At 40.5% G+C, this 21,290-nt stretch overlaps 1 protein-coding gene across 1 annotated transcript in view; it reads right to left on the bottom strand.

Annotated features, from left to right (window-relative positions):
- Positions 1-21,290, bottom strand: part of LOC310771516 (uncharacterized protein) — a gene marked incomplete at its 5' end in the record, with an annotated part of 34,819 nt that overhangs the window by 5,805 nt on the left and 7,724 nt on the right. The window contains one exon of the mRNA XM_083664112.1: positions 330-333. Within this exon, the coding sequence (XP_083520238.1) occupies positions 330-333 (4 nt within the window). The remainder of the gene's footprint in view (positions 1-329; positions 334-21,290) is intronic.

Consider the following 21,290-nt stretch of genomic DNA (forward strand, 5'->3'; position numbering starts at 1 on the left):
AAAAACGAACTTTTAACAGTGCTTCTAAATTCTAACTAACATCACCACATATTCACTAAAACAGTTGTGTTCCCAAAACAATAATGCTTTACCAAAAACGAAATGTGCTGGAGCTTAAAACCTAAGACCTGTTTGGCTTTTACCATGTTTAGAAAGAAACGTTTACAGCCGGCGCCATTTTGCATCACGTTACAGTACAAACAAAAACGTTTTTCTACTTGTTCACAAAACCATCTAAATGCAGTCATTACACTTGCAAAATCGATCTACTACTTAGTTTAAATGTTAAGCAACGTGTATGTGCAGTTGTACAAGTGTTAATACTTTACCAACCTGTAAAAACAGGAGAAGGAATGAGACACGGACAAGGTGCTATGTTTACTTGCAGCTCCGCTCATCACAATGAGGAAGCCAACGAGAGTCCGCTTGTAAAAACAAAGAGGGTCCGTCCGAGAAGCGCACCAAGTCACACTGCCCCCTGTTGGCAACACCGAAAACTCCAAAGTGAATTAAATCCTGTCATTTCACTAACAGGCTATAGATGACCCTTATGGCTGATTTTAGATTTTTCCCCTAACAGAAATAACATTGTACAAATAAAAATATATACACAACTACATAAATGTGACAATACATTGTGTGGGTGTCACACTACGTTAGCTAGCTAGATGCTAACGTTAGCTGTCGTCTATTCTGAGCTGACTGAGCCCATTACGTTAGCTGTCGTCTGTCTGGCCGAGTTGTTTTAACCTAAAATGAATGGCCAGTTTTGAAGAAAAACGTTACCAGTATGTAAAAATGTTTTGTCCTTACCTCAGACCTCAATGGCCTTCACTCAGCACGGGACACCAGTGCCGTGCGACTGGTGCAACCATATATCTATGGGTGCAACTGCGGAGTGTGTTAAAAAGAATTGGAGGGAAATTAACAGATACTTTTATTCTCCGTTGTCAACACTGCGCATGCGCATGGATGTTTGATCTAATACTAGAGACTTGATGAAAACCACAAATTAAAGACTGATATCCCGCTGCCACTTTACATTGTATCCGACAATAAAAAATGGTTCAACCATAAATATGAATAAAAAACTTTATATTAGATTATCAAATTATTAATTTTCAGCTATTGGAGTGGATACAATTAAAATTGAATGAAAAGCTGCATGCTTTTGTTTTATCAGTGCACACATTAAATTCTCACATGTGGAAAATGTTATTCACATGTGAATAAAGCATAATCACATGTGCGATTGCACGTTTCACATGTGACTTTGACACATGTAAAATTATCACATGTGGAAAATGTCTTTCACATGTGAATAAATCATAATCACATGTGAGATTGCAAGTTTCACATGTGACATTGACACACATAACATTTTCACATGTGGAAAATGTCATTCACATGTGAATAAATCATAATCACATGTGAGATTGCATGTTTCACATGTGACTTTGACACACATAACATTTTCACATGTGGAAAATGTCTTTCACATGTGAATAAATCATAATCACATGTGAGATTGCATGTTTCACATGTGACTTTGACACACATTAAATTCTCACATGTGGAAAATGTTATTCACATGTGAATAAAGCATAATCACATGTGCGATTGCACGTTTCACATGTGACTTTGACACATGTAAAATTATCACATGTGGAAAATGTCTTTCACATGTGAATAAATCATAATCACATGTGAGATTGCAAGTTTCACATGTGACATTGACACACATAACATTTTCACATGTGGAAAATGTCATTCACATGTGAATAAATCATAATCACATGTGAGATTGCATGTTTCACATGTGACTTTGACACACATAAAATTATCACATGTGGAAAATGTCTTTCACATGTGAATAAATCATAATCACATGTGAGATTGTATGTTTCACATGTGACTTTGACACACATTAAATTCTCACATGTGGACAATGTTATTCACATGTGAATAAATCATAATCACATGTCAGATTGCACGTTTCACATGTGACTTTGACACACGTAAAATTATCACATGTGGAAAATGTCTTTCACATGTGAATAAATCATAATCACATGTGAGATTGCAAGTTTCACATGTGACATTGACACACATAACATTTTCACACGTGGAAAATGTCATTCACATGTGAATAAATCATAATCACATGTGAGATTGCATGTTTCACATGTGACTTTGACACACATAAAATTATCAGATGTGGAAAATGTCTTTCACATGTAAATAAATCATAATCACACGTGAGATTGCATGTGTCACATGTGACTTTGACACACATTCAATTCTCACATGTGGAAAATGTTATTCACATGTGAATAAATCATAATCACATGTGAGATTGCACGTTTCACATGTGACTTTGACACACGTAAAATTATCACATGTGGAAAATGTTATTCACATGTGAATAAATCATAATCACATGTGAGATTGCAAGTTTCACATGTGACTTTGACACACATTATACTTTCACATGTGAACGTTTTTATTTCACATGTGAATAAAGCATAATCACATGTGAGATTGCAGGTTTCACATGTGACTTTGACACACATTATATTTTCACATGTGGAATATTTCATTTCACATGTGAGATTGCACGTTTCACATGTGAAAGTGAGTTTTCACATGTGAAATGGAAGATTTCACATGTGAATTACATGTGACTTTTTCGTAAGGGTTGTCTTGTGACAAACCCCATAGTGTGTGTGTGCTAGCAGGATCCAGTAGATGGCAACAGAGAGACATGACAGACTATTCAAATGAATCTGGCTGCTACATCATTCTCTGTCAAATGTTTTTCATGGCCTTAATCCTGGCACTATTGGTTACTGCTTTCATGTTTAATTTTCCTCCTATTGCCATTGGTTGGATCAACTGGAGGAGATTTGTTTGTTTGTGGCTGCAGGGAAGCAGACAAGTCTGAAAATGTGGGTTTGAAGTTTAACTCATTGAGTGCCAATGACGACAATCGTCGTCAATTCAAATACTAACGTAGAGTGCCAATGACGACGATTGTCGTCAATTGCGTTTTTTTGACGGTGGGACGTGGATCAATCTCCTGTGAAAGTATGGTGGATGTTGAATGTGTAAAAGCTATTTTACGGACCCATTAGGTGGCGACAATGCTCTCCAGATTAGAGAAAGGCGAGGAAAAAAGAGAGAAGAAGTCATGGGGAAACGGAAATCGCATCGGTATGCATCGATATGCATGAAGCATAACGTTAGCTGTGCCTGCAGCAGCCAATCTGCTGCCACAATTGAGCCCCTCCGTCTCCGCTGCGATAGCCCATCCGCATGATTAGTTGTGGAGTTGTTATTATTCTCAACTGGAAGCGATGGGAGCCGGTGAAAAATACACGCGGAACGCTGTAAAAAAGCTGGATGTAGCGCACTTTTCAGTGCAGAGCAAACTCAGCAGAGAGCCACCAGAGCCACAGAGACACACCCACGGAGAAGGGGTTTGCAGTTGAGGGGTGGGGGAGGGGGGGGGGGTGGGGCATGCAGGGCAGCATACAACACCGACCCAGACAGACCCAGACAGCAGGACAGGATTGGCAAACAAGCTAGAATATCTGATGCCCACCAGCAGTAAATCAAGACCAGCAAGAAGCTGCAACCAGCAGCGCACGCAGGGGCCAGCGCTGCTGGTTGCAGCTAAAAAATATTATTTTGCCAAACAAAATTCCTTTGTTTTCACTGTTTTATTGAAGGAAATTATTTTTGAGGTGTCACATCAGAAAATATTAGCTTCAGAGTCAGTCATGTGCTTGAAATGCTTCATTTCACAAAAGGCTAATTATCTCAGCTTCTAATTTGAAACGTCTCTTTTTGGTGAAATCAACCTATCTTCTCCGGCTCATAACTAAAGAACGGTAAATGATATCAATAAACTTTTTTTTGCTGATGATAGAAGAGAGTCTCATCGTTCTTTGGGCGTGTTCGGTGTTTACATAGTAATATCACACAATATTCTGTGGGCCTCGAGAAATCACTGAAAACGCTCTGAAACTCTGGCACTGGGAGCGTCCGTTCTCCAAAAGTGGCTGGCACTCAATGAGTTAATTATCAACAATATATCCTCAGCAATAGAATTGAACCTGCCCACCTCGATTGCCAGAGGGAGGGTATCAGTGCTCACCTGGGCACATAGAGATCTTCTGGATGTATCCAGGCGTAATGGAACGTAAGGTTCTGGACTATATGTATTTTTAATTTGGATGTATGTTCTGAGTTTTGGTTTGAGCCACTTGTGATTATCCCGTTTTTCTTGATTGTCAAGAAATAACCTATGTTTAATATAGTGATCACCAGAACGTAAACTGTTTCTGAAAATAAATTGCTGGTCAGCTTCCCTGAAAACAGCATTCATATCATTACACCATGGATAGTTATGTGCTTTATCCCCGTTAAACACTTGTTTTGCTACTCTACTCTCTGGCATATTAGAGAGACGGTTCCACAAACATTTCATCTTTTTGTTTGATCAAACAAGGCTCCCAACACATGTCCCCTTGAAAAGCCAACACAGGTGCAAATGTATGCACGTCCAAAAAGCAGCAGACTGCACAGGTTTGGATGTCATTCACCTTGGAAAATTCCTTCCTTCTCCAAACTCCAGCTGCATAAAACAAAACTGGTGACACACATGCATCATAAAGCTTTGAAAATGTAGCATAACCAAGGTTTTTACAAGTTTTCACTTGACTTATTACTGAACCCAGGGCTCTAGCAGCAGTGTCGGCCAACACACATGCCCTCTCCAAACATAAAATGTTCATCAAAAGTAAATCCAAGATATTTATATGAACTGCTATGCTAATGACATAGCTCCAGCATGAACATCAAAAGTGATTCTCCTTGTTCCTGATTTCTGGAAATGCACAATTTGAGTTTTTTCTCTCTCTATTAATATAATAATTAATAGTCTACATTTTAAGATGAGTAAAACAATCATAGAACTCAAACTGGGAAGCTGGGTTTCCTCTGAGTCTGCATAATGAGCCATTCATCAATCATTCTTGTCCATTACAATGTGACAAGAGGGTGACATCACAGGTAGGGGTGTGCCGATTAATCGTATAATCGATGCATCGCGATTAGTCACGTGACGATTAAAATCGATTCACAATGTGAACAATTTGATTTCACAATGTGATTTTTAAAGTCACAGACATTGAAATTTAGGGATCTAGTGGATTTCAAAACTGCACAAATAGTGTTTAAAGCAACACAAAATCTACTGCCAAACAACATCCAAAAAATGTTCAATGATAGAGAAGGGGGATATAACTTAAGAGGGAGATTTAATTTAAAACAGCCGATTGTGCACACCACTAAGAAAAGCATGTGCATTTCTGTCTGTGGGGTGAAGTTGTGGAATGGTTTACCGGAGGAGTTAAAGGAAAGTAAAAATATTGTTCATTTTAAGAGAAAGTTGAAACACTTTATACTGGAGAAATATAGAACTGATGGTTAACTGTCTTTCGATGATGTATAGTTCAAATGCTAAAAATGTATATATGACGTATAGATCAAATGCTTAAAAAAAAAAAAAAAAATTGCTTGCTGTTTTTGTTAATTTGTTCGTTTGTTTTTTTGTAATTAGACCATATGGAAAGTTTGTAATTTATAAGATGAACTGGGTTAGGGCATTTACAAGCTTATAGCTTCAGCCCTAACCTTTTCGGCCAGCATCGTATGTTTGTTTTGTTTCGCATGTTTGTTTGTTTTTTTGTGATGTGGCGCGAAATAAACTTTATTCATTCATTCATTCATTCATTCATTCATTCATTCATTCATTCATTCAATGTTCGATTATCGATTTGCAAAAAAAAAAAAAAAAATTTTTTTTTTTGCAATTTCTTTTTTGCTTTATTTGCAAAAAATACGGTATTTCGCCCGGAAAGCAGTTCCTTAACTGTAAAATGAGACCAAAACCGAAGTACTGGAAACTGGAATCACTGAAGAAAGCATGCAGGGTGGCTGTAACATGTGATGCGTGGACTTCAGTCGCAACTGAAGATAATGGAGGTACATTTGTTTGTTTACTTTAATTAATGGATACTGACAAATATACCTTGCTTAAAGAAAATCCTGTTTGGTGAAAAAGATGCATCGAAAATCATGATTAATCGTAATCGTCTAATAATCGAATCGTAGCACACCTTAATCGTAATCGAATCGTGAGGTGCCTAAGGTGGCACACCCCTAATCACAGGGGAAAGAGACCAGCCAATAAGAGAAGGCCTGTTCAGTACCCTATAGGTGTCAGGCTTCACCACCAAACATCTGGGTTTAGGTGTAGTTACACTGGTGGTTTTCTTTTGGTGTTGTTTTGTTCTATTTTACATTCAAGTCTTTGACGAGTGTCTTTTGCTTTTTCACAGAAAAGGGGGCGGGGACATGTTAGTCCACTATTTGTGCAGTAGGGAACAGTTTCAAACAGGGCCATTGTTTCCATTTGGACTAAAACATTTAGCACAGATAGCAATGTTTGTGATCAACTTTTATTGTTTCTTGTGATACATAAACACATGACAACACAACAAAGCACAAAAACATCTACATACATACATGACACTCTAAATCCCCCCTCCACCACAGATCAGAGTTAACAGAGCTCCCACACATTTTCATGGATAAAATTTCTAAACTTTTCCATGACTTTTAATAATAATAATTAATAGATTATAATTAATAGAATTTCCATGTAATGTGAGGCGGTGACTCTGAATAAATACCAGAAATGATTAGTATGGACAAATCGACACAGCTGCTCTTTATATTTTAGTGTCTTTGCATCATGGAAGCTATTGAACTAAAAGAGGAATTTTCCATAAAAATACTAATATAAAATACAAGAATTCAAAGAAGTAAAATCAATACATATTAGAGCTGCGTTATGTCAAATGCTACAGAGAATACTTTTGCCCTCATGTTACATTCCATGGAAGGTTATCCACAGGAAGATTACTGCAACAATTTCATTACACACAACAAACTTTACCCATCTGTGTGGACTATCATGTGTCTCTTCAAGGTTCCTTTCTGACCAAAACCTTTACCACAGACTGAGCAATTAAATTGTTTATCTCCTGTGTGGATTATCATGTGTCTCTTCAAGTTTGCTTTATGACCAAAACCTTTACCACAGAGAGAGCAATTAAATTGTTTATCTCCTGTGTGGATTATCATGTGTGTCTTCAAGTTTCCTTCATAACGAAAACCTTTACCACAGATTGAGCAAATAAATTGTTTATCTCCTGTGTGGATTATCATGTGTGTCTTCAAGGTTGATTTATAAGCAAAACCTTTACCACAGACTGAGCAATTAAATTGTTTATCTCCTGTGTGGACTATCATGTGTGTCTTCAAGTTTCCTTCATAACCAAAACCTTTACCACAGATTGAGCAAATACATTGTTTATCTCCTGTGTGAATTATCATGTGTGTCTACAAGGTTGATTTATAACCAAAACCTTTACCACAGACTGAGCAATTAAATTGTTTATCTCCTGTGTGGATTATCATGTGTGAGTTCAAGGTTCCTTTACAACCAAAACCTTTACCACAGAGAGAGCAATTAAATTGTGTATCTCCTGTGTGGATTATCATGTGTTTCTTCAAGGTTCCTTTACGACCAAAACCTTTACCACAGACTGAGCAATTAAATTGTTTATCTCCTGTGTGGACTATCATGTGTGTCTTCAAGTGTGCTTCACGACCAAAACCTTTACCACAGACTGAGCAATTAAATTGTTTATCTCCTGTGTGGATTATCATGTGTCTCTTCAAGGTTGATTTATAACCAAAACCTTTACCACAGACTGAGCAAATAAACTGTTTATCTCCTGTGTGGATTATCATGTGTTTCTTCAAGGTTCCTTTACGACCAAAACCTTTACCACAGACTGAGCAAATAAATTGTTTCTCACCTGTGTGGACTATCATGTGTGTCTTCAAGTGTCTCTGTGAGTCTAAATCTGACTGAGGTTCACTAGTTTCCATGCATTCATCATCATTGTCTTCAGTCTCAGAAGAGTCTGAAGTCTTGTCATCACTAGTTGGTTGTGAATTACTAGCTGGTTCTGATACTCCACAGTCCTCTCCATCAGCTTCTGTTTTCATCTGTTCAGTTGAGCAGCTGGCTAGAGGCTCTGTCTCTCTGTTCTCCTCAGTTTGGCTTTGATGAAGCTGTGAGGACTGAGGTTTCTCTTCCTCATATTCACTCTTCACAGGGACAACAGAAAATGGGAACTTGGTGATATCATCAGCCTCCTCCGGCCGTTGAAGCTGCTCTCCCTCCTGACTGATCCATAGTTCCTCCTGTTCCTCTTTATTGTGTGGAGACTCTGGGTCCTCCTGTTCCTCTTTAATATCATGTGGGGGCTCTGGGTCCTCCTGTTCCTCTTTAAAATCATGTGGGGGCTCTAGGTCCTCCTGTTCCTCTTTAATATCATGTGGGGGCTCTGGGTCCTCCTGCTCCTCTTTAATATCATGTGGGGGCTCTGGGTCCTCCTGTTCCTCTTTAATATCATGTGGGGGCTCTGGGTCCTCCTGTTCCTCTTTAATATCATGTGGGGCCTCTGGGTCCTCCTGTTCCTCTTTAATATCATGTGGGGGCTCTGGGTCCTCCTGTTCCTCTTTAATATCATGTGGGGGCTCTGGGTCCTCCTGGTGCAGACTGGGGCTCCACTCCTGCTGCTCAGCGGGAACCTCTTCTTTAACCAACAGCTGCTGGAGGTCTGGAGGCAAGGCTTCTCTGTGTAACGGCCACTTCACCCGACACAGCTTCACCACAGCTCTCAGCTTCTGGACTTTAGACATTTTAATGTTCACACAGTGACAGACTGGAACTGTTCCTCCTGAACTGTGACCAACTTTACCTTTCTAAGCTCCAATAAATAGCTTCACAGCTAACGTTAGCTTCACAGCTAAAGCATTCATCTGAGTCCATTAAGTCTTCTTCTTCCTCTGAGTTAACGGAGTCCCGCCCCGCTTCCACTTTATATACTCGCGATAATATCACCCGCACATACGAGTCTTCTGCTTCTTCTTCTTCTTCTAGTATTGTTTTATGGCGGTTGGCAAACAACTTTTTGTGCATTACCGCCACCTACTCAGCAGTCAAGCGCCGGGATTGGCCAGGAGCTCATGCTCATGTTGGGCTCTCTGTTACAGGGACACATTCCTGTGAGAAGCAACAACACCAAGCGAGGCTGCAATGAGGATATTGAAAGACAAAATCCTACATCGCACCAAAGCATTTAATGTTATTTGACTTTCTGTCCACCCGCCTCAGCCAGAATAACAGATGCTGCCCTTGGCAATTGGGAAGGCTATTACTTTTGGTTTCATTTACCGTGTAATTAGGGGTCCAAGCACGAAGTGCGTGGATCCCTATTGTATCTGTTCCGATTATTTTTTTTTTTCTTCTTCTCCGGTAAAACTGTATGTACAGCAGAAACTGTAATGCTCAGCGTAGCCAGACTGGGCACATAGATTGTAAATGTGCCTCACTACTCAGAAACAAAAAATTACCCATATCGGCCAGATGGTGGCGCTATAACAGACCATTTCGCGTTATGGTCCATATCTTCTGAACCGTGAGGCGTAGAATCAAAATTCCACTTCGGCTGTATTCCCTGGATCAATACGCATCTATCCATATAGGCCACGCCCATTTGCGTGTGCCTAGATGTTCCGCCATCTTGGACTTTCTAAAAAAAAAAAAAAACGAACTCGTCCTAGGCCATTTGCCCGAATGAGCCTAAACTTTTTGTGTGTCATCTCTGGACTTCCCTGATTAAAAAACTTAGAAAGAATTTGGATACGTGAAACCGTCTTGAAATGATAAATGTTTAAACTTTTGTGTATTTACTTTTGTTCTTTTCCTGCCCTAAAAGTGTGTGGATCTCAGAAACCATACACCCCCCATCACCCAAACTTTCCACACAGGCTCACGACATCACCCACTACTCAGAGTAAAAAAATTACACCAATCCACCAGATGGTGGCGCTATAACAGCCAATTTCACGTTTGTCGGTCCATAACTTCTGAACTGCGAGCTGTAGAATCAAAATTCCACATCTACTGGTTTCCCTGGAGCATCATGTATCTAACCCACTAGGCCACGCCCATTTCTGTGTGGTAGATTTTCCGCCATTTTGAATTTGATCAAAAACCTACTTTTGCGAGCTCCTCCTAGACCGTTTGGCCAAATCACACAAAACTTTTTCTGGGTCATCTATGGACTACCCCGACCTAAGGTTAGTAAAGGATTTTGGATACGTGAAACCGTTTTGAAATGATAAATCTCGAAACTTTTAATGAAACACACGCCAACACTAAATTGCCCACAACTCATTAACCGGTCAATTACAACTACTGCTGCTACTACTGCTACCACTCCCACTACTACCAACACTACTACTACTACTATTACTACTTCTGCTACTATTACTACTACTACTACTACTACTACTGGAAGTTGGAATGTAGCATTTTGGGTGGGGTTAATGTGTTTTGGGGTTCTGCATCTGCTGTAGCATAATACATAGTTGGTTTAGATGTCACACAGTAATGCCCGATCCACAAAGACTTGACACCCACGTTTGAATAAAAACAAGTTTATGCCATAATAAGGTTATATCCGTGCCTTGTCATTGCTGTGGAAGGATGGTGTAGGGGTAAAGTAGCAGACACCAAAGCTGGAGGTCCTGGGTTCAAACCACGGCCAGGTAACTGTTTTATTTTTTGAAAATGTAGAATAAAGGTTAATCTGGATATAATTATGTATAACGCTGCTGAATACACACTGTGTACATAGCAGAATAACTGAATATGCCTATTTATGGTAACGTCATATTTCGACGTCCTCTTGACATTCCTGTGTAGATGTCTAAATGATCCCCAAATCGGCTGTGATTTGGCCTAGTCCTGGACGTCACTGAAAGATGATATCAGAACATCATCATGATGTAATTGTGTTTGCTGGGAGCCTTCTTTCAGATATATGAAAGGAAAAACATTCCAATACATTATTGTGTCTTCAGATGTGAAAGGTCCAAAAAGAGAATTAAATCTGAATTATCCTTGTCACTCATGTGTCCAGCTCAGTGGCCTTGTGGTCTGAATGTCCGCCCTGAGACTGGGAGGTCGTGAGTTCGATCCCCGGCCGAGTCATAGCAAAGACTATAAAAATGAGACCCATTTGCCTCCCTGCTTGGCACTCAGCATCAAAGGGTTGGAATTGGGGGGTTAGATCACCATATGATTCCCGACCGCGGCGCACGCTGCCGCTCACCGCTCCCCCAGGGGATGGGTCAAATGCGGAGAACAAATTGCACACATTGTGTGACAATCAGTGGGACTTTACCTTTCCTTTACTTCCATTGTAACAGCACAACCCACACCAATTAGTTCAAACATCTCCATTCAGGGCAGACTTTTAATGTAAAGTGGTGGATTATGTGTGTAATACAGACATGTCCTTAATGGTAAATGGACTGCATGACAAGCTGCAATGCAGGGTGCTGGCTATAGTCATCAAAAGCACACACACACACACACACACGCACACGCGCACACACACACGCGCACACACACACACACGTACACACACGCACACACATATACACCAAACCTGCACCTAATTCTGGACTGATCACCACACACCTGCACTTAAGACGCTAATCAGCCTCTACACTCAGTGTGTGTCCGTTACTGCAGTAGAGGCTGTGTTGGTGTTTCGGTCCTTTGGTGTTTATCCTCCCTTCAGATGCATTATTAAGTAAGTTGTAGTTTTGTTAGCCATTGTTGAATTGCCATTCCAAGCCATCCTGATCTTAAAGGTGAATTGCATATGTTTTTCTCTTTAGCCATGGTTAAAATATATTGTTTATTGTTTGTTTGATTGTTATATTGTTTTTTATTGCTAAACATACTACTTCCTATGACTATTTTGTCTGTTTGCGCACACACACACGCACACGCACACGCACACGCACACTAAAATGGCCACCACTGGTGTACTTCATCTCCCAGAGTGCTTCACTCACTCACTTGTGGATTGTGCCACGTGGGTGGGGAGATGGGTGGAGCTATGGCTATAAAAGAAGTGCAAAACTTGCCCCAAACCCCAGTCTGCTGCTACAGAGGTGCTGTGAGCCAGTCCAACTCATGCTGACCTTAAAGGTGAATTGCATATGTTTTTTTCTTTAGCATGGTTAAAATATATTGTTTATTGTTGCTTTAATTGATTGTTACATTGTTTGTTTATTGCTAATTTGATGTCATTTGGATTGCTTGTTAACATTGTGTATTTGGGTAAATAATTCTGTTTGTGTTCTTATCCACAGACAACATGCTGATTGCCTCACTGTCACTTTTGATGTTGGGAAAATAAAATCACCCTGCACCTTGTCCTGCTGTGTGCCTGCCATCTTTCCTTGTGGTTTTATCTGGGTCCAGTGCTGAGGGGTCACATTGCCCTCACCTGTTCATAGGTGTGACACTCATTAACCGCTCATCCTGGCTGATATTTTACCACATGTTGAGCAGAGTTGCTTTAACTTAAGAACACATAATTTGATAATTGTAAACCCAGTTCACCAATGTTTACACTGCAAAATGTATCACCAATGTATTTTACATGAAACAGAAGTTGGCGGGCTTGTAATCCTGCAGTGTGACTGACATCACTCTGAGCCAATCAGAGTTGGGCTGTGGTCAGGCTCTGTACCAGGTGCACTGAATCACTGATGAATGGAGATGGTGCAAGACAGTTGGCAGTATAGAGGGAACGTTTTTTAACATCCAATTCAACTTATCTTTGAAACCTGCTGAATGAAACCTCCAAAAGCCAAATCCGTGAGTTTAAAGGGAGGTTTACACAATCTGAAATATATTTTCAATGTTATGTAAAGGGAGGTATGAAGGTAATTTGAAGTGACGGCAATGTGTTGTGATTTGAAATGTATTCCTATCTTGTGTTTTAATTAAAGCCAACTGAGATGTTAGTTTTGGCCTTAAAGGGACACTCCACCGAAAACGGAAACAATGCTTATTTATTTTGCACATCTCGCATATCCGAAAACAGTTTAGCAGGCATTCAATTAGTTTGACACTTATTGGGTTGATTTGTGAAAGGTATAGTTTGGTTTATTTGAAGTGGGGTACTATGCGGTACTTGCATGCAGTCGGTGTACTGGGTAAAGCACTCTGGACGCATCACACACAGAGATAGAACTGTACTCTAACCACAACAGGCACAGAGCTGTCTGCTGAGTGAAGTTGACCATGAGCAAAAACATAGAAAAAACAAATACATAGAATGCTTCCATACTGCTCACCTGGTGTAATCAAACTCTCCACAAGCCCTGAGATGCCAAGTTGACTTGAAAATGTCATTTACACCCTGATTCTAGCTTAAATGTTCACTGTAGCAGGGTTGTACCTTAGTTGGTGTAATTCAGCCGCTAGCTCCAGTGCACATTGCCACACACACACACACACACACACACACACACACACACTCACACATATATACACACACACATATACACACTTACACACATATACACTAACACTACTATTACTACTGCTACTACTGCTTGAACCCGGTCAGGTCACCAAATCTCAACCAAACTTTGTGCACTTGTGCACATACCAACTCTGATTAAATGTGCAATTCAGTGTCTATATTATCTGACATACACCCCCCAAGTCACCGGAAGCTTGGACCCCGCATCGCCGCTTGCGGCTATATTTATTATTATTTTTATTTTTATTTTTATTCTCCGCTAAAACAGTATGCACGGCAAAAACCGTAAGGGGTACAGTAGCCAGACTTTGCACATAGGTTGGAAATGTGCCCCACTACTCAGAGACAAAAAAATAGCCATATTGGCCAGATGGTGGCGCTATAACAGACCCTTTTGCGTATTGACCCATAACTGCTGAACCGTGAGGCGTAGAATCAAAATTCCACATCTGCTGGATTCCCTGGATCAATACGCATCTATCCATATAGACCACGCCCATTTAAGTCTGCTAGATTTTCCGCCATCTTGGACTTTCTAAAAAAAAAAAAAAACGAACTCGTCCTAGGCCATTTGCCCGAATGAGCGCAAACTTTTTGTGTGTCATCTCTGGACTTCGCTGATTCAAAATCTTAGAAAGAATTTGGATACGTGAAACCGTCTTGAAATGATAAATGTTTAAACTTTTGTGTATTTACTTTTGTTCTTTTCCTGCCCTAAAAGTGTGTGGATCTCAGAAACCATACACCCCCCATCACCCAAACTTTCCACACAGGTTCACGACATCACCCACTACTCAGAGTAAAAAAATTACACCAATCCACCAGATGGTGGCGCTATAACAGCCAACCACCACTACTACTGCCGCTGCTGCTACTACTACTACTACTATTCTTAGTACTTCTGCTGCTACTATTGCTACCACTCCCACTACTACCAACACTACTACTACTACTATTACTACTACTGCTACTACTACTACTACTAGTACTGCTTGGAAACCGTCAGGTCACCGGATCTACACACTCACACACACACACACACACACGCACACGCGCACACACACACACACACACACACGCGCACACACACACACACGTACACACACGCACACACATATACACCACACCTGCACCTAATTCTGGACTGATCACCACACACCTGCACTTAAGACGCTAATCAGCCTCTACACTCAGTGTGTGTCCGTTACTGCAGTAGAGGCTGTGTTGGTGTTTCAGTTGGTGTTTATCCTCCCTTCAGATGCATTATTAAGTAAGTTGTAGTTTTGTTAGCCATTGTTGAATTGCCATTCCAAGCCATCCTGATCTTAAAGGTGAATTGCATATGTTTTTCTCTTTAGCCATGGTTAAAATATATTGTTTATTGTTTGTTTGATTGTTATATTGTTTTTTATTGCTAAACATACTACTTCCTATGACTATTTTGTCTGTTTGCACACGCACACGCACACACGCGCACACACACACGCACACGCACACGCACACTAAAATGGCCACCACTGGTGTACTTCATCTCCCAGAGTGCTTCACTCACTCACTTGTGGATTGTGCCATGTGGGTGGGGAGATGGGTGGAGCTATGGCTATAAAAGAAGTGCAAAACTTGCCCCAAACCCCAGTCTGCTGCTACAGAGGTGCTGTGAGCCAGTCCAACTCATGCTGACCTTAAAGGTGAATTGCATATGTTTTTTTCTTTAGCATGGTTAAAATATATTGTTTATTGTTGCTTTAATTGATTGTTACATTGTTTGTTTATTGCTAATTTGATGTCATTTGGATTGCTTGTTAACATTGTGTATTTGGGTAAATAATTCTGTTACACGCGCACACACACACACGTACACACACACACACATATACACCACACCTGCACCTAATTCTGGACTGATCACCACACACCTGCACTTAAGACGCTAATCAGCCTCTACACTCAGTGTGTGTCCGTTACTGCAGTAGAGGCTGTGTTGGTGTTTCAGTTGGTGTTTATCCTCCCTTCAGATGCATTAAGTAAGTTGTAGTTTTGTTAGCCATTGTTGCCATTCCAAGCCATCCTGATCTTAAAGGTGAATTGCATATGTTTTTCTCTTTAGCCATGGTTAAAATATATTGTTTATTGTTTGTTTGATTGTTATATTGTTTTTTATTGCTAAACATACTACTTCCTATGACTATTTTGTCTGTTTGCACACGCACACGCACACGCGCACACACACACGCACACTAAAATGGCCACCACTGGTGTACTTCATCTCCCAGAGTGCTTCACTCACTCACTTGTGGATTGTGCCATGTGGGTGGGGAGATGGGTGGAGCTATGGCTATAAAAGAAGTGCAAAACTTGCCCCAAACCCCAGTCTGCTGCTACAGAGGTGCTGTGAGCCAGTCCAACTCATGCTGACCTTAAAGGTGAATTGCATATGTTTTTTTCTTTAGCATGGTTAAAATATATTGTTTATTGTTGCTTTAATTGATTGTTACATTGTTTGTTTATTGCTAATTTGATGTCATTTGGATTGCTTGTTAACATTGTGTATTTGGGTAAATAATTCTGTTTGTGTTCTTATCCACAGACAACATGCTGATTGCCTTACTGTCACTTTTGATGTTGGGAAAATAAAATCACCCTGCACCTTGTCCTGCTGTGTGCCTGCCATCTTTCCTTGTGGTTTTATCTGGGTCCAGTGCTGAGGGGTCACATTGCCCTCACCTGTTCATAGGTGTGACATGCATTAACCGCTCATCCTGGCTGATATTTTACCACATGTTGAGCAGAGTTGCTTTAACTTAAGAACACATAATTTGATAATTGTAAACCCAGTTCACCAATGTTTACACTGCAAAATGTATCACCAATGTATTTTACATGAAACAGAAGTTGGCGGGCTTGTAATCCTGCAGTGTGACTGACATCACTCTGAGCCAATCAGAGTTGGGCTGTGGTCAGGCTCTGTACCAGGTGCACTGAATCACTGATGAATGGAGATGGTGCAAGACAGTTGGCAGTATAGAGGGAACGTTTTTTAACATCCAATTCAACTTATCTTTGAAACCTGCTGAATGAAACCTCCAAAAGCCAAATCCGTGAGTTTAAAGGGAGGTTTACACAATCTGAAATATATTTTCAATGTTATGTAAAGGGAGGTATGAAGGTAATTTGAAGTGACGGCAATGTGTTGTGATTTGAAATGTATTCCTATCTTGTGTTTTAATTAAAGCCAACTGAGATGTTAGTTTTGGCCTTAAAGGGACACTCCACCGAAAACGGAAACAATGCTTATTTATTTTGCACATCTCGCATATCCGAAAACAGTTTAGCAGGCATTCAATTAGTTTGACACTTATTGAGTTGATTTGTGAAAGGTATAGTTTGGTTTATTTGAAGTGGGGTACTATGCGGTACTTGCATGCAGTCGGTGTACTGGGTAAAGCACTCTGGACGCATCACACACAGAGATAGAACTGTACTCTAACCACAACAGGCACAGAGCTGTCTGCTGAGTGAAGTTGACCATGAGCAAAAACATAGAAAAAACAAATACATAGAATGCTTCCATACTGCTCACCTGGTGTAATCAAACTCTCCACAAGCCCTGAGATGCCAAGTTGACTTGAAAATGTCATTTACACCCTGATTCTAGCTTAAATGTTCACTGTAGCAGGGTTGTACCTTAGTTGGTGTAATTCAGCCGCTAGCTCCAGTGCACATTGCCACACACACACACACACACACACACACACACACACACACACACACTCACACATATATACACACACACATATACACACTTACACACATATACACTAACACTACTATTACTACTGCTACTACTGCTTGAACCCGGTCAGGTCACCAAATCTCAACCAAACTTTGTGCACTTGTGCACATACCAACTCTGATTAAATGTGCAATTCAGTGTCTATATTATCTGACATACACCCCCCAAGTCACCGGAAGCTTGGACCCCGCATCGCCGCTTGCGGCTATATTTATTATTATTTTTATTTTTATTTTTATTCTCCGCTAAAACAGTATGCACGGCAAAAACCGTAAGGGGTACAGTAGCCAGACTTTGCACATAGGTTGGAAATGTGCCCCACTACTCAGAGACAAAAAAATAGCCATATTGGCCAGATGGTGGCGCTATAACAGACCCTTTTGCGTATTGACCCATAACTGCTGAACCGTGAGGCGTAGAATCAAAATTCCACATCTGCTGGATTCCCTGGATCAATACGCATCTATCCATATAGACCACGCCCATTTAAGTCTGCTAGATTTTCCGCCATCTTGGACTTTCTAAAAAAAAAAAAAAACGAACTCGTCCTAGGCCATTTGCCCGAATGAGCGCAAACTTTTTGTGTGTCATCTCTGGACTTCGCTGATTCAAAATCTTAGAAAGAATTTGGATACGTGAAACCGTCTTGAAATGATAAATGTTTAAACTTTTGTGTATTTACTTTTGTTCTTTTCCTGCCCTAAAAGTGTGTGGATCTCAGAAACCATACACCCCCCATCACCCAAACTTTCCACACAGGTTCACGACATCACCCACTACTCAGAGTAAAAAAATTACACCAATCCACCAGATGGTGGCGCTATAACAGCCAACCACCACTACTACTGCCGCTGCTGCTACTACTACTACTACTATTCTTAGTACTTCTGCTGCTACTATTGCTACCACTCCCACTACTACCAACACTACTACTACTACTATTACTACTACTGCTACTACTACTACTACTAGTACTGCTTGGAAACCGTCAGGTCACCGGATCTACACACTCACACACACACACACACACACGCACACGCGCACACACACACACACACACACACGCGCACACACACACACACGTACACACACGCACACACATATACACCACACCTGCACCTAATTCTGGACTGATCACCACACACCTGCACTTAAGACGCTAATCAGCCTCTACACTCAGTGTGTGTCCGTTACTGCAGTAGAGGCTGTGTTGGTGTTTCAGTTGGTGTTTATCCTCCCTTCAGATGCATTATTAAGTAAGTTGTAGTTTTGTTAGCCATTGTTGAATTGCCATTCCAAGCCATCCTGATCTTAAAGGTGAATTGCATATGTTTTTCTCTTTAGCCATGGTTAAAATATATTGTTTATTGTTTGTTTGATTGTTATATTGTTTTTTATTGCTAAACATACTACTTCCTATGACTATTTTGTCTGTTTGCACACGCACACGCACACACGCGCACACACACACGCACACGCACACGCACACTAAAATGGCCACCACTGGTGTACTTCATCTCCCAGAGTGCTTCACTCACTCACTTGTGGATTGTGCCATGTGGGTGGGGAGATGGGTGGAGCTATGGCTATAAAAGAAGTGCAAAACTTGCCCCAAACCCCAGTCTGCTGCTACAGAGGTGCTGTGAGCCAGTCCAACTCATGCTGACCTTAAAGGTGAATTGCATATGTTTTTTTCTTTAGCATGGTTAAAATATATTGTTTATTGTTGCTTTAATTGATTGTTACATTGTTTGTTTATTGCTAATTTGATGTCATTTGGATTGCTTGTTAACATTGTGTATTTGGGTAAATAATTCTGTTACACGCGCACACACACACACGTACACACACACACACATATACACCACACCTGCACCTAATTCTGGACTGATCACCACACACCTGCACTTAAGACGCTAATCAGCCTCTACACTCAGTGTGTGTCCGTTACTGCAGTAGAGGCTGTGTTGGTGTTTCAGTTGGTGTTTATCCTCCCTTCAGATGCATTAAGTAAGTTGTAGTTTTGTTAGCCATTGTTGCCATTCCAAGCCATCCTGATCTTAAAGGTGAATTGCATATGTTTTTCTCTTTAGCCATGGTTAAAATATATTGTTTATTGTTTGTTTGATTGTTATATTGTTTTTTATTGCTAAACATACTACTTCCTATGACTATTTTGTCTGTTTGCACACGCACACGCACACGCGCACACACACACGCACACTAAAATGGCCACCACTGGTGTACTTCATCTCCCAGAGTGCTTCACTCACTCACTTGTGGATTGTGCCATGTGGGTGGGGAGATGGGTGGAGCTATGGCTATAAAAGAAGTGCAAAACTTGCCCCAAACCCCAGTCTGCTGCTACAGAGGTGCTGTGAGCCAGTCCAACTCATGCTGACCTTAAAGGTGAATTGCATATGTTTTTTTCTTTAGCATGGTTAAAATATATTGTTTATTGTTGCTTTAATTGATTGTTACATTGTTTGTTTATTGCTAATTTGATGTCATTTGGATTGCTTGTTAACATTGTGTATTTGGGTAAATAATTCTGTTTGTGTTCTTATCCACAGACAACATGCTGATTGCCTTACTGTCACTTTTGATGTTGGGAAAATAAAATCACCCTGCACCTTGTCCTGCTGTGTGCCTGCCATCTTTCCTTGTGGTTTTATCTGGGTCCAGTGCTGAGGGGTCACATTGCCCTCACCTGTTCATAGGTGTGACATGCATTAACCGCTCATCCTGGCTGATATTTTACCACATGTTGAGCAGAGTTGCTTTAACTTAAGAACACATAATTTGATAATTGTAAACCCAGTTCACCAATGTTTACACTGCAAAATGTATCACCAATGTATTTTACATGAAACAGAAGTTGGCGGGCTTGTAATCCTGCAGTGTGACTGACATCAATCTGAGCCAATCAGAGTTGGGCTGTGGTCAGGCTCTGTACCAGGTGCACTGAATCACTGATGAATGGAGATGGTGCAAGACAGTTGGCAGTATAGAGGGAACGTTTTTTAACATCCAATTCAACTTATCTTTGAAACCTGCTGAATGAAACCTCCAAAAGCCAAATCCGTGAGTTTAAAGGGAGGTTTACACAATCTGAAATATATTTTCAATGTTATGTAAAGGGAGGTATGAAGGTAATTTGAAGTGACGGCAATGTGTTGTGATTTGAAATGTATTCCTATCTTGTGTTTTAATTAAAGCCAACTGAGATGTTAGTTTTGGCCTTAAAGGGACACTCCACCGAAACAATGCTTATTTATTTTGCACATCTCGCACATCCGAAAACAGTTTAGCAGGCATTCATTTAGTTTGACACTTATTGAGTTGATTTGTGAAAGGTATAGTTTGGTTTATTTGAAGTGGGGTACTATGCGGTACTTGCATGCAGTCGGTGTACTGGGTAAAGCACTCTGGACGCATCACACACAGAGATAGAACTGTACTCTAACCACAACAGGCACAGAGCTGTCTGCTGAGTGAAGTTGACCATGAGCAAAAACATAGAAAAAACAAATACATAGAATGCTTCCATACTGCTCAGCTGGTGTAATCAAACTCTCCACAAGCCCTGAGATGCCAAGTTGACTTGAAAATGTAATTTACACCCTGATTCTAGCTTAAATGTTCACTGTAGCAAGGTTGTACCTTAGTTGGTGTAATTCAGCCGCTAGCTCCAGTGCACATTGCCACACACATATACACCTATATACACACACACACACACACACATACTCACACATATACACACACATATATACACACACACACATATACACACTTACACACATATACACTAACACTACTATTACTACTGCTACTACTGCTTGAACCCGGTCAGGTCACCAAATCTCAAGCAAACTTTGTGCACTTGTGCACATACCAACTCTGATTAAATGTGCAATTCAGTGTCTATA

The sequence above is a fragment of the Poromitra crassiceps genome (assembly GCF_964638095.1).
Source record: "Poromitra crassiceps genome assembly, contig: HAP1_SCAFFOLD_730, whole genome shotgun sequence".
Taxonomy (NCBI): Eukaryota; Metazoa; Chordata; class Actinopteri; order Beryciformes; family Melamphaidae; genus Poromitra; species Poromitra crassiceps.